Source organism: Nansenia antarctica, assembly GCF_963989245.1.
Source record: "Nansenia antarctica genome assembly, chromosome: 3".
Classification (NCBI taxonomy): domain Eukaryota; kingdom Metazoa; phylum Chordata; class Actinopteri; order Argentiniformes; family Microstomatidae; genus Nansenia; species Nansenia antarctica.
Window position 1 is genome coordinate 85,107,633 of NC_137688.1, and position 15,707 is coordinate 85,123,339.

At 44.2% G+C, this 15,707-nt stretch overlaps 1 protein-coding gene across 1 annotated transcript in view; it reads left to right on the forward strand.

The window, feature by feature from the left end:
- Positions 1-7,832, forward strand: part of nab1a (NGFI-A binding protein 1a (EGR1 binding protein 1)) — a gene marked incomplete at its 3' end in the record, with an annotated part of 8,487 nt that extends 655 nt beyond the window's left edge. Inside the window, exons 1-7 of the mRNA XM_080525771.1 lie at positions 1-185; positions 939-1,072; positions 1,720-1,771; positions 2,433-2,552; positions 4,450-4,618; positions 6,087-6,221; positions 7,756-7,832. The exon at positions 1-185 is cut by the window's left edge and continues 655 nt beyond it. Of these exons, the coding sequence (XP_080381897.1) occupies positions 1-185; positions 939-1,072; positions 1,720-1,771; positions 2,433-2,552; positions 4,450-4,618; positions 6,087-6,221; positions 7,756-7,832 (872 nt within the window). The remainder of the gene's footprint in view (positions 186-938; positions 1,073-1,719; positions 1,772-2,432; positions 2,553-4,449; positions 4,619-6,086; positions 6,222-7,755) is intronic.
- Between the last annotated feature and the right edge of the window lie 7,875 nt (positions 7,833-15,707).

Consider the following 15,707-nt stretch of genomic DNA (forward strand, 5'->3'; position numbering starts at 1 on the left):
AGACGGACCCGGCGGAGGTCAAGGAGCAGCTGAAGGGCAACAAGAAACTGGCCAAGATGATCAGCCACATCTTCGAGATGAGCGACGACGACCCGCACAGAGAGGAGGAGATCCGCAAGTACAGCGCCATCTACGGACGCTTCGACTCCAAGAGGAGGGACGGCAAGCACCTGACTCTGCATGAGGTACAGTAGAACCAGAACCACTTTTAGTGGTATCTCACTGTAGTGTAGTGAAGTACCCAAGAGTAACATTCTTTGGCTTTGGTTCGTCAACTTTAGCATTGCAGCATTCAGATGCAATAATAATAAGTAACGTAAGTAAGTAAAATAACCCTAGTAATTAAGTGATGGTTTTACACTGGCTTCAATAGTGCAAAAAATGCTGTGCAAAATACGATGATATGAAATGCAATATAATACAGTACAGTGTAATACAGTCGGGAACCTGATGTAGGGCTAGGCTCAGTGCCACTGCATTTTCCTAACCTCAGTTACTACTCAGTAATACTAAAGGGGAGGGTGGAGGGGTTTAAAGTGATTTGTGAATCGTAAGGATAAAAATGAGGGTTGTACAGATGAATAGATGAATCAAACAAATGAATCAACTAATGCTTTAGCTGAATTTTTAGCTGAAAAAAATCTCTGATCTCAGTAGATAGCAAGATGAAGAATATGTGGTAAAATGTCACATTTCCTCGTTAGTTGAATCAATCAATATAATCAACACAAGGGCGTAGGTTTGCATATGGACGGTAGGGACATGTCCCTACCAATATTTGAGCGAACTCATTCGCATTATCTTTGGAGCAAAGTCATTATTAGATCATTCCGATGTCGTGCCCCTACCAAAGTTGAGACCAAATGTTGTATTAGTATTATTAATCGACTGTCAGCCCTGATACGAATGCTAACATTTGTCCCTAATCTTCCCTGCAGCTGACAGTGAACGAGGCAGCAGCCCAGCTGTGTATGAGGGACATGGCCTTGCTGACACGCAGAGATGAGCTGTTTGGATTGGCCCGCCAGATCTCCAGAGAGGTCACCTACAAATACACCTACCGGACCAGCAAGTAAGGCCATCTCCACGGCCCCCCACACAATCTGCTCCTCTAGTTTAGATACAGTAGTGAGGAAAGAGTGTGTAGGAGCTTGTGTTGATTCAACACATTGGCCCTCATGTTATGACTGCGTAATGACTGTAATGTGTTAGATTTGATCATGTTCTGTAAGTTATGAAGTACACAGATAAGTTAACCAGACAGATAAGATAGATAAGATAAGATAGCCAGACTGTGTTTACCACCTCAAATTAATAAATGTATGCCCAGCCAAATCCATGTTTAGAGGTAGCTAGCTAACATTACATTGATCATAATATGATTCGTAAGACTTTTCACTTTTAAAAAAATGTCGGTCGAGAGAGGACGCTGGCGTTGCTTGTTCGCCGCTTCTCCGGCCAACATCTAGGTGTAATTGCAGTATACAGAGTAGATTGTCCTACAAAGACACTTAGACTTACATTTACTAATCTAAAAATTAATTAGACCCCTATACTTTCTTTTATTTATTGATTTTTTGTTTCTTTTTAATTTACTACTCGATCTTTTCAGTTTGTAAAGCGTCTTTGAGTGTCTAGAAAAGCACTATATAAGTCTAATGTATTATTATTATTATTATGACATATTGCACACAGACTGACAGTAACTATCATCTCTAGGTCTCGCTGCGGGGACAGAGATGAGCCGTCTCCTAAAAGGATAAAAACCGAGGTAAGAGCCCTGGTAGAAAACAGAAGTGACTTTCTTTAAACGCTCTGATATCAAAGCATTTCACCCGTCCAATATGTCTGTACTGGAAAGTACAGTGTCATGTACGTGTGTGTGCTAACGTTTTACTCAACAGGCACCGACATGTTTTGAAAGCCCACTTTCAATTACTTTTCATGTCGTCTTTTAAGTATATTTTTGCTTTGTGGTCTAATCATGCGTGATGGCAACTAGCAACTTAAGAAAACAATGTTAACTCTCCTGTTCTGCTGGAGCTGTATATGTTGGCGGGTGGATGTTTCGCTACATGCTTCACAGATATCTGAATACCCAGAATAAAAGAAGCTTTCTCTGTCTTCAAAACTCTGGGGGGAAATGATTGTTCTTGAATCGCTAGGCTTGTTCAACGCTTCCTTTATGGATTGTATCACTCTTCTCAGCTGTTGTACGAATGATTGAAAACATATGTACAAGTGTTGACTTCTCAAGTGGGTCTTTGAATAAGGTAGTGTGCGAAAATGAAGAGTCCCCTATTGATCTACAGTATGACGCTGTCTGTACATCCCTCTGAATGCTCACCACACACCAGGAGAAATACCATAGCTTGGCCCACCCTTATCTGTGAGATCCTCTATATCTTCTCTTGTTTTCTTGACGTCCTCAGGAGAACTTCTTTGACATCCAGGAGGCTCTCCAGGCCATCCACATGAGGCAGGAGATCCTTAGGGAGCAGCTAGCGTGCGCTAAGTCCAAAGGGGAGGAGACGGTTGGGCGAAACCTCCAGGTAATTAGAGCCTTGCCTGTACATGCCTCTACAAAGTCGGAACGACTCAGCCCCGTACAGTGGGGGAAATAAGTATTCAACACATCAACAATTGTTTAAGTCAACGTCTTTCTTATTGCAGCTGTTCACATGAAATTTAGACCTGAAATTGGTATCCGCTTGTTAAGTCGTGACGTGTTTCCAGGTCCAACGTTGGCTGAGGCGCTGTCTTCGAAATGCCGAAATAATAATAATAATTAATTATATTTATATAGCGCTTTTCCGAGGCTCAAATACCCTGACAATATGGAGAAAACGGGAAAGTATTGTGTCCCTTGTTGTATGAATAGATCCGAGTATAAAAAAAGTCATTCTACCGCTGTAGTTCACAGGTACTCTGGTGGAGGGAATTTCTGGTTTGGACTCGGAAATGGCTAAACGTCACTTTTGACGTCAGACTTAACAAGCGGATTGGTAACTCAATAAAACTACACAGTTAAAGAAATTGTAACATTCCAGTCCATTAAAAAAAAGCTATGCGCAATAACGTGGAATGGAAAGATATTGAACACTGTAAGAAATAGCACTTAACCAGCTTATGCCATTAATGGGTTCTCCTACCTGTGCTAATCAGAATCAGCTGGGTTAGTGCATGTTGGTGGGTAAGTACTGTACTTCCACTCTTTGAAAAAAGGGTTTCCCACCTCTGAATGCAAGTAAACAAATCATTTGTCACCAAGCTTCCCTGCAAGAAACAGCTCGTGATGGGTAGTGGCAAAGAGCTCTCCCAAGACCTTTGCAACAAGGTTGTTGAGCAGCATAGTAATGGCACTGGCTACAGATGGTTTTCTCAACTCTTAAATGTTCCTATAAGAACACTTTCTAGTCCCTTTTTTCTCCCTCACCTAAAAGGACAATTGTATTTTTTATAATTGTTTACTAATTATTTTGTATAATCTTTTTTGCCCAAACCCCGCCCCCTCATCAGAGGACCTAAGTACTTTGTTTGTTTTATTATTTCTAATCGTTATCATTCTTAGATGAACTTGGTTCCTGTGAACGTTTTGGTGCCTATTGAATGTAGACCCACCTCTTCAGGCTACACCTTAACTGCTCCTCCTGAGACATCTACTACCCCCCAGCACTGTGTCTCCTGAGACATCTACTACCCCCCAGCACTGCTCCTCCTGAGACATCTACTACCCCCCAGCACTGTGTCTCCTGACACATCTACTACCCCCCAGCAATGTGTCTCCTGAGACATCTACTACCCCCCAGCACTGTGTCTCCTGAGACATCTACTACCCCCCAGCACTGTGTCTCCTGACACATCTACTACCCCCCAGCACTGTGTCTCCTGAGACATCTACTACCCCCCAGCACTGTGTCTCCTGAGACATCCACTACCCCCCAGCACTGCGTCTCCTGAGACACCTACTACCCCCCAGCACTGTGTCTCCTGAGACATCTACCACCCCCCAGCACTGTGTCTCCTGAGACATCTACCACCCCCCAGCACTGTGTCTCCTGAGACATCTACTACCCCCCAGCACTGTGTCTCCTGAGACATCCACTACCCCCCAGCACTGCGTCTCCTGAGACACCCGCTTTTCCCCTTTACTGTGTCCCCTAAGACTTCTACTTACTACTACTTGTATTGTTTCTCTGTTTCTCCAGTGTCTATATAAAAACTAAAACAAAAATTGTCTTTTTATTTTTTTTATCTTTATTTTTTCCTTCTATCACGGAGACTGCCAATGGCCCGGGGCCTGAGCTAGATTACTCTTCCTGCTACGGCTGGCGGATTGATGATTCACTTGCTTAGTCAAATGTATTGATTGTAAGTCGCTTTGGAATAAGGCGTCTGCTAAATGTCAAAAATGTAAACGTAACCGTGACGTCTGGCTGTGTCTCCCAGGTGCAGCTGGAGCGTCTGTTGGCCAGGCAGATGGAGATCCTCCATGACGCAGCGGTGCAGGAGCGGTTACAGGCCCTGGACTGGAGAATACCAGCAGGAGCCCTGAAGTACCTCAGTGATGCTCAGGTCAACAACAACATGTCTGCAGACAAGAACAGGGAGAACCAAGGTAATAATAATAATAATAATAATAATAATAATAATAATAATAATAATAATAATAATACATTAGACTTATATAGCGCTTTTCTAGACACTCAAAGACGATTTACAAACTGAAAAGATTGAGTAGTAAAATAATAAAAAGAAACCAAAAAATAAATAAAAGAAAGTATAGGGGTCTAATTAATTTTTAGATTACTAAATCTAAGTCTAAGTGTCTTTGTAGGACAATCTACTCTGTATACTGCAAGTATATCTAGATTTCGGGCGGAGAAGCGGCGAACAAGCAACGCCAGCGTCCTCTCTCGACCAGCATTTCTTTAGTATGCCACTCCTCTTAGCTACTTAGCTCCACTTCCTGCTCCCACTGAGTCTCGCCGTCCCAGGCATATAATAATAATAATAATAATAATAATAATAATAATTCATTGTATTTATATAGCGCTTTTCCGAGGCTCAAAGACGCTGACAATGTGGGGAAAACAGAAAACACAGAAACAACAAGCCACAGATAACATGAGCACATAGAACACAGAGTTAACGAACGGGGAACAAGTAACGCAGCAATGTCCTGGGGGGGAGGGGGGGGGGGGGGGGGGGGGTGGCAGGGTTAGGGGAGATGGTTAGGGGTAGGGGAGGTTGTATGCGTGGGAGAACAGGTAGGTTTTGAGGTGGGATTTAAAAGTGTGAGGGTGAGTCTCTTGAGTGGTTGAGGGAGAGAGTTCCAGAGGCGGGGTGCAGCTCGTGAAAAGGCACGGTCATATAAGTCACTTAATCCCTAAAATCAGCCGTGACACGACCGTGAATCTCCTAAATCTCTAAATTGAGGTTCGGGTTTTTTAGGGGTTATTTTCCTTCACACTTTCTCAAAAGAGGGAGGAATCATTTCTCAGCTCCCAGCCAGCCTTCAGGGACTCGTCTTATTTTTCATCAGTTTTCTCACTCACCCCATAGGCCTGCTGCTGACAGCCCATAGGCCTGCTGCTGACAGCTCATTACTGTATATCCCTGTTCCCATAAATCCCCTCTGCACTGGTAATTACCACTCCCACGCCTGTTTACCTTCAGCCAGTTGCCCAGGGGGTGTCTCTCTCTCTCTCTCTCTCTCTCTCTCTCTCTCTCTCTCTCTCTCTCTCTCTCTCTCTCTCTCTCTCTCTCTCTCTCTCTCTCACTCTGTTTCATAAGGTATGGTTACCAAGAGACGAATGTAAAACAGCAGCTATTAAAAACACCTTATTCAAGTTGAATGAGAGGAGCATAAAGCACTGTAGGCTTATTGAGTAGTGTGTGTATATGTTCACGCAGCAGGAGTGGGGGGATCCTTGAGAGAGGTTTATGCACCGATGGAGCAGATTCAGCCGAGGTGAAAAAAGCGGTCGGCAATGGGATTGAGCATGTAAAAGGATAGTGTTTATCCACACGCTCATGTTTGTTCGTTTGTGTGTGTGTGTGTGTGTGTGTGTGTGTTGTTTCAGTTGAGAGACCGATGAACTTGCGGGTGGTCGGTCAGAACGCGGCGGAGGGGGAGCTTACACTGGGGAAGCAGCTGGCCAATGAGCTGAAGCGTCACCATAACCACAACACAGATGAGGCCAAAACACCAGCAGCAGGTCAGTAGCAGCACAGCAACATGTTCACTGCACAGGGCACTTAGTGGCCAATTACACGCTAATGCATACACCGTAAAATCCCACGGTACCACCTCTCTCTCACCCGTCCTTCCTGCCCAGGGTTCCCGCGCTGGTCTTAAAAAGCCGTAAAGTCTAAAATCCAGCAACCCGATTTGTAAGGCCTAAAAAGGTCTTACATTTCAGTTATTAGGTCTAAAAAAACGAGCTGAACTTTTTTGTCTGTATGGCAGTGAAATCCCTAATTTCATCACCTTGAAGATGACAAATAGCTATCATGCTGTCGCGATAGGTCAAAAATTCTACCCAAAGAGGTCTAAAAAAGGTCTAAAAGGTCTTAAATTTGACTTGTTGAAACTTGTAGGAACCCTGCCTGCCAATCTCTACTGTCTCTATCCCAATAAAGCAGAAATGCCAGAAAAAAAATCATTTTCAATGTTCACGGCATCATACTCCTGATGTGTAATGATCCATCGCTGTACACGCGACAGACATGATAGTGTTCGTCATGCTTTAGTGCACACACCTGCATCTTTACAGGTAATGAGCGACCACTTACTGTGCATCCCTTGCAGTTCCGTGATATAAAGTGGGTCATATTTCCGACTCTTAAATGTTGATCGTTCGTGCGTACACCTTTCTCCTTGATCTCGCGTCCCGTCACACACTGCAGGCTAACACTTTAGTCGGATCCCACTTTAATGTATGCTGCCTCTTTAATCTAGGGTGGCTCTTTGAATCTGACTCCTACAGTAGCATGTTTTGATATTTCCTTATACTCTACACAGCACACTCTCATCCTTATCTTAACCCACCACCTCTAGTAGTATTTTATGTTGCTTCAGTTTTAACTTGCCGTTTCAAGAAGATTCTACCAAAAATATGTGGTTTTCCTCTTTTCAGATAATTCTGAGTGTATTATCCGACCGTCATGTGGAAAAAAGGTGCTAGGTCTTAAAACTTTGATCCTGCAAGGAAGTCCGACCACATCTATTTACGTGGAAATTAATCAAGCTGGAACCCAAAAAATGCCAATTCGCTTCCTTTTTTGCCTGTATGGCAGTGAAATCCCCAATTTCATCACCTTGAGAGATGAGATGAGAGAGATGAGATGAGATGAGATAACGTTTATTGCCATTTATGCATACACATTAAGCATACACATATAGGAATTTGATTTGGCGTTACAGTAAGAGCATTTCTAAATGCAATGCAAACAAAACAACACAGGACAGACAGCAGTGCAGACAGAACACAACAAACTGTAAAACCATAGCTGCCATGTGCGGCGCCTTAGTCCACAGAATACTGTAGAGAAGGGAGGGGGGGGGGGTGGCGGGGTGGCATGGGCGGGGGGAGGGAGGAGGATGACAAAAAGCTATCATAGATCTAAAATTATATTCAAAGAGGTCTAAAAAAGCTCTAAAAGAGTCTTAAATTTGATGTGTTGAAACTTGTAGGAACCCTGGATTGTGATAATGATGATGTTTTTTTCTTTGCGCTTTTGACTCCATAGAGAACGGGACTTCACAGCGAGCAGCCAACCACTCAGACAGGAAGACCATCAAGTCAGAACCAGAGGATTCCACATAGTGCCTCCAGCCCCCCTTCTGTTCCCCCCCCTGTTTTACTCACAGTTTACTGTATGCAGTTTATCAGTCAATAGATACTAAGCAAGCACAGACACAGTAGAGCCTTAACAACCAATGTTGCCTCAAAAATAGCATTTATTTTCTTTAATTTTGTCAAAGGTTTTTTTGCCAAAGCATCTACAGTAGAGCATGCATTCAGTTGTGGGGAAATATTGAACAGGATGTTCTTCGTCCTGTGCAGGTCTTTGTTTATTTATCGATTTGTACATGATGTTATTTAAAAAAGGGACGGTTATTGAAAAGAACACCACAAGTTGCATTTTTTTTCTTTGTACCCCCATCAATTTTTTTAAAAGGCTGAATCATAACTTGAGATCTGCATGCCAAACCTAGATGTTCCACGTAACCTTGGATGTCAACGGTAGATTAGTGTAAAACATTTGGAGTTCAGTGTAGAGATCAAGTTCAGATTCAGCCCTCTGGGTTCAATTCAGAGGAGACAAGAGAACGTTGTCCTTAAGCGGGGTACACACATAAGGAATTTCAAAATCTTAACAGAAATCTTATCTGAGACAGACCCCACACATGAAGAAACAACATCTTGGATTTGAACAGCCTTGATCGTGTTGTGTGTGGTGTGCGCCAATTTCCCCATTTCAGCACCCCACAGACATAAAGATTTTCCACCCTAACCACAGTCTAAAACCGCTAATTTTACCAAACAATCTGGCAACCCTATGGTTTCTGGTCGGAAGTATTGAACGCATTTCACATTTACGATTGCCGGCCACGCCCATTTTCCGAGCAGGTTGCCGGGAGAGTTGATTGCACAATTGAAGAGAATTTACTCTTAACACACCTCACACCCCAGGATTCTGTTATAGGAAAATGTTAAGAGCCATCTGATAACCGGGCGTTTTCTGTCGTTTTCAGACATCCGAAAATTGGGCCAAAACCGGCCAAAAAATCCTTATGTGTGTACCCCGCATTAGAGGAGCCCCCCCCCCCTCCCGTTGTACTGTATGTATTTATGAGTGCTAAATTGACTTGAGGCAGCAGATGTTCTGTTCTGTAACTCCATCCAGAGGTCAGTGTTGTAGGTCAGTCTTAGCCTTGTCGCGTTGCCTGGTACCGAGTCCGACTCTGATCATTTGCTTTGTTTCACTTTTTATTTAGCGAAGCAAAAATTGATCTTATACCGGGGCTACTAGTTGTCCTGTTTTCTACAGTTCTCACTGTCAGACATTATTATCATCAGGCCTGTATATAGTTTGGAAATTACAGAAATAATAGCCTAATATCAAAAGCAGGGTTTTGTCGGTGAGTGTAGTAATTTGCTGTAATGTTGTTGTCAATATAGTGTTTATGTGTGTAGAGCTAAACCGAATTACTGTTGTTTTAAAAACCAGTAAAAGTGTCTGGTACCACGCGCTGTACAAGATTTTAATGTTACTTAGCATAGCCTTAGATCTTACCAGTGTTTCATCACTAGGACCACAAGTGTATAATTGAAGATGTTCCTTGCTGTTAGAATAAGCTAGCAGATGGCTATCAATGTTTTTGTGTTTTCCACTGAGTAAATATGTCTTGTTCTCATGGTCTTTTTTGAGATCCAGTTGATAGTTTGTCTGACGTAGATGCTCTGCACATGGCAGTTAGTTTCGTAATAGTCTCACTCACTAAGACTGCAACCAATGCAATACTTGTTAATAAGTATGTAATTACTCTTTGTAATTTCACTTTCTGGGCCTACCATTGTTCTGTGCTAGGTGACTGTCGTCGACCAGTGCCCATACTGGTTATCAGTGTCATATGATGTTCAGAGATCACCGCATGTCCAGCTGTGTGATAGAGCTATCAATAGTTGATTCATGTTCTTATCACTGTTATTGTATGTGATAGAATTAGATTAGGTTTGCCTTGTTATGCACCTGTTTTTTAAACACTAATATATTTTATTTGTTATACAGCACATGAACATTAAACTTTATTTTTTGAACTCACTTTCTTTGAACTCGTTAGTGGCGTGTGGTGTGAAAAAATGTCCAGGTGCCAAAGAGAAGGAACATTATGTTCTGTGAAAAATTGAAACTGAAAATATTTTATTTGACATCCAAATGTCAGTATGACAGACAGACAACCTAATCCTGCAATTAGTAGAGGTGTGAGTGGTGACAGAGCTGCTGGGGTTATGTCAACACTTTCTCCTGAAAGGAGTGTATGAAGCTCTTGAGTAAACCATTTGCATGAGCGTCACATCAACACATTCTGAAACTAACTCATGACTCACTCTGACGCAGATCCTTTTCATAGTCGCCGTTGTCGTCGTCAACCCACTCCCCCCCCCCACCCAAACCTGCCCGCCCTTCCTCCCTCCCTCTCTCTCTCGTACTCTCACACACACACACACACACACACACGTACACAGATTTTCTCCTGAGAACAGGTCAACTCATCACTGAACGCCCACTCTTAGTAGCTCATCGTCTCAACTCTGTCTGATGACCTCTGCCAATGCAAGTCACTGATGTGTTGCCATGGCAATAATGATTGTGGGCGGAACCAGGAGTGGTGGGAGGGAGCCTGCCTGCCGCTAAGCTGTGTGGGAGTGATCTGGTGAACGCACCATCACCCTCATTTAAAAGAGCAGGAAACTGACTCCTTTAGAGAACATGTGGGCGTTTGTGAATTATCGGCTCACCTCCTCCAATTGTGTTTAGGATTATGTATTATTTGTTTCTTTCTTTTTACCTCCCAATGCATTTATTAACTCTTAAAGGGATAGTTCACCATTTCAACAAATTACGAAATCACACATTTGGTTCCTTACCCTGAAAGAAGGACAGACTTCAATCCCCAATTGAACACATTGGTTCTGTTCATCTGGGCTGTTTTCTCTTTATTATGTCGTCACTAACACCCAGCTAAGAGTTAGCACTTTACAATCAATGGACACTAACTTAGCATGTTTGAAATGCTTGTCATGCTTGTCATGCGCAAATTATATCAGTCATTTAAATCATATTATTTAGTCTCTTCAGAGAATTTGAGATGATTTGGGCATAACATTTCAAACATGCTGAATTAGTGTCAATTCATGCTATTAGTTACAGTGCCCAGGTAAACAGAACCAAAGCCGGTATTGAAGTTTGTACTTTTTTCATTTGTAGGCTACGTGCATTTCGTTTTTTATTATTTATTCCTACATATTTGGATATACATTGAATTTGTAATAATATAACTTGTGTGTAGGCTGCTACACACTCAGTATTCTATAATTTGTATTAATTGCAATATGAATATTGACCACAGGGTGGCAGGCTAAGACAAAAGCAGGGGAGAAACTCACTCAGACAGGAAGAGAGAAAGGACGAAGAAAGTAGGGTCCTATTTATAATCAGGAATATCCTCCAATGAATTATTTTTTTTATTTTTAAGATACTACTCATGGCATACATTTATTCAGAATATTCTAGTAAGAAAGCCTTCCTTTTCAGCATAGTGTCTCCTCTTAACACATTCTTGATTCATATTTTCTGTTCCTGAAACTGGAGGCTAAAATAAATATCACCCCTGTGATTGTTGCTGTTTTTTACCTCCACCCCAGTGAAAGAGTTGGCTTTTGAAAAGGAGAGGATCAGTCCAGGATTGTGTTGTTAGTTCTGGGGCATTGTAATGTCACTCTGGCTTAATCTCAGATGACCAGACAAGCATTTCAGAATGTGTGACGACAAGAGCTGATAGCTTTGCTACTCCGACAAAAAATCTGGATCAATGTCTTTAGGTATTCGTGATTAGTGATCACACTTTGAACAACATGAATGCATACATACACCATGCACTGTGTGGTCCACCTGCATGGCCAGCATCTCTTGTATGTCCTGAATTGAGCAAAGATGTCTAACTCCTGGCCATGGTCTCTATCCAGAGATAGCATAGGACTTGCCAACGTTAACATCCGTTTGGCATCATTCACATTGGACTGGAATGTGGAATGTGTGCCTTTTAGCAGGGCAACAACCACCAACAACCAATGCAATATGCAGGGCTGTTGGAATAAAAGAAGATGGAATATACAGAGGATGGAAAATAAATCATCACATCTTTTATTTCCAGTGTCTCAATATGACTTTCCCTGCACACAGAAACACTACACATTTTGACTTATGGAAGAAAACAATAATAACATAACATGCACGCTTCGCTCGTGCTGCACAGGCAAAAACACATTATTTAATTATAACACCACCAACGCACCCGGCATATTTATTATGCTGCCATGGGGTGCTGAGGAAACGGGATTGTGATTGACAACGGTTCCAACCAATCAGAGCGGGGTTACGCACTAACACTAGCCAATCAGAGTGTTGATTACGCGCAAACACCAGCCAGTAGGGGCGGGAACTAAAGGTCTCAGCGTCGTGAGCGTCACTGAACCGTTCTTCCCCACAGCGCAGAGACACAATCCGACCCCATCGGTATTATTAAACGCGTTGGACTCATTAATAACAGAATCATTAACTGAGTGATTTGACCGGTTTAGCTTAACCATTCACCTCCTTTCTCAGAGAGAAGATACAAATTGAGATGTTACATTTTCGGTCTTCGGTGGCGCTCAAGGAGTTGTTGATTCAGTCCAGCCTGACGCGTCCTCTGATAAGGAATAATAAACCGCCACCATCAGTTAAAGCGGTGAGCTGCTTCAGCACCGCCCGGGTCGTCACGGATGTCAGGTCGGCGGGCAGAGAGCGACCTTGGCGGTATAAGGTAACCCTAACCCTAACCCTCGCATGCGGCGCAGGTTGGTCACCCAGTCGGAAAGCTCTTAGTAATAAAGTGTATTATTATAATGCTACCTGTCCAGTATGTACTGCACCTGTCCCCCTGTCTGGCTGGTCCTGTGTGAGCAGACATGAAGATGGCCTATCTTGCCCAACCTCAGAACCAAGGGTGTCCGAGCTTTTGTAGTGGTGGCTCCCACACTGTGGAACGCCCTCCCAGTGTCGATAAAGATGCTCAATCCGTTAATTGGACTAATTTAAAACACACCTGTTTTGTTTGCACTTTATTCCATGACATTTTCACCTGACCCACTTCTATAGGTCATTGTTTTGTTTTATCTCTTGTTGTGTTATTGCTCTTATGCCCTTATGTGCCTTGTGTTAACTTGTTTTTACCTGATGTCCACTGTACAGAACTTTGTAACTTTGTTTCGAAAGGTGCTTTATAAATAACATGTACTTACTTACTACTATAAGACCCAGGGCAACAGGAGCCTCTGCACCAAGACCGGCGACAGCGGCTCGGTAACGGACCCGACGAATGAAGCCAGCAAGGAGGAGAAGCTGGCGGAAAAGTGAGTGTTTGGCTCTCACACACATACACACACACACACACACACACACACACACACACACACACACACACACACACACACACACACACACACCCACACCCACACCCACACACACACACACACACACACCCACACACACACACACACACCCATGGCTGTGTGATTGACTACACTAGTGTCAGTCTGTCACCGGTCTAATATATAGATATAATCACGTTTCATTCAATTAAACGACATAGATAGTACCAGATTATATCAGTCAATATTTGCTATTTGCTCTGGTTTGACCCAGTGTTGACAAATGTATAATCCTCCTTGTCCGACTCATTATTGATGTTCAGGTTTGGCTCTTAACAATCTGGTTTTCTTCTGATACTAACTAGCCCATACTTATACTACTGACGATTAGACTATTACTATACTTTTTTAATCTGTTATTACATTGTAATACTGGGTTACACCAGTGAACATGAGGAGCGATAACGTCATGTTGATGTTTACTCTGCCGGTAGTAAGGACTGTGGGATGGCACATTGACTGGAGCCACCGGGGTCCCTCTGTCACTGACTGACCCAACGGTACCTCTGTCACTGACCCAACGGTACCTCTGTCACTGACTGACCCAACGGTACCTCTGTCACTGACTGACCCAACGGTACCTCTGTCACTGACCCAACGGTACCTCTGTCACTGACTGACCCACCGGTCCCTCTGTCACTGACTGACCCAACGGTACCTCTGTCACTGACCCAACGGTACCTCTGTCACTGACTGACCCAACGGTACCTCTGTCACTGACTGACCCAACGGTACCTCTGTCACTGACTGACCCAACGGTCCCTCTGTCACTGACTGACCCAACGGTACCTCTGTCACTGACTGACCCAACGGTACCTCTGTCACTGAGCCACCGGTACCTCTGTCACTGACTGACCCACCGGTCCCTCTGTCACTGACTGACCCAACGGTACCTCTGTCACTGACTGACCCAACGGTACCTCTGTCACTGACTGACCCAACGGTACCTCTGTCACTGACTGACCCAACGGTACCTCTGTCACTGACTGACCCAACGGTACCTCTGTCACTGAGCCACCGGTACCTCTGTCACTGACTGACCCAACGGTACCTCTGTCACTGACCCAACGGTCCCTCTGTCACTGACTGACCCAACGGTACCTCTGTCACTGACTGACCCAACGGTACCTCTGTCACTGACTGACCCAACGGTACCTCTGTCACTGACTGACCCAACGGTACCTCTGTCACTGACTGACCCACTGGTCCCTCTGTCACTGACTGACCCAACGGTACCTCTGTCACTGACTGACCCAACGGTACCTCTGTCACTGACTGACCCAACGGTACCTCTGTCACTGACTGACCCAACGGTACCTCTGTCACTGACTGACCCAACGGTACCTCTGTCACTGACCCAACGGTACCTCTGTCACTGACTGACCCAACGGTCCCTCTGTCACTGACTGACCCACCGGTACCTCTGTCACTGACTGACCCAACGGTCCCTCTGTCACTGACTGACCCACCGGTCCCTCTGTCACTGACTGACCCAACGGTACCTCTGTCACTGACTGACCCACCGGTCCCTCTGTCACTGACTGACCCAACGGTACCTCTGTCACTGACTGACCCAACGGTACCTCTGTCACTGACTGACCCACCGGTCCCTCTGTCACTGACTGACCCAACGGTCCCTCTGTCACTGACCCAACGGTACCTCTGTCACTGACTGACCCAACGGTACCTCTGTCACTGACTGACCCAACGGTCCCTCTGTCACTGACTGACCCAACGGTACCTCTGTCACTGACTGACCCAACGGTACCTCTGTCACTGACTGACCCAACGGTACCTCTGTCACTGACTGACCCACTGGTCCCTCTGTCACTGACTGACCCAACGGTACCTCTGTCACTGAGCCACCGGTACCTCTGTCACTGAGCCACTGGTAGGGGAGAGTGGGGTAAGATGAACCAATTTGTACCTTTGTTGTCCTACAGGCAAAGAAAAATGAGACAGAAGTAAAACAAAATCATCTAGGCCCTACCTCTATTTCAGGATGTTTCCTATCGAATTGAAATGATAAGAATGCATCTGTGACAAAGGGCTGTGAAAACACGATAAAATAAAAAAAAGTGGTCTTGTGGTTCAACTTACCCACTGGGTCAACTTGCCACACTCTCCCCTACCTGTCACTGACCCACCGGTACCTCTGTCACTAAACCACCAGTACCTCTGTCTGCTGTACTATAATGATGTGTGGTAGTATAGCTGGTTGTCATTTGCAGATTTCGGTGGGATGAAGGATACATGACCATGTCACAAGCTGCCTATGCCATGCATAGCCTCCTCTAGCGATATGTTGATGGTTTTAGCCCCTGTGTTTTACTGAGGCTTGTGATGGGGGGGTGGTTGGTGTAGCCCCGTTGATGATGTTACAAAGTTAGGGTCTCTTGACTGTACAGGAGAAACGACTGTGAGATGTTCTCATATTGTCTG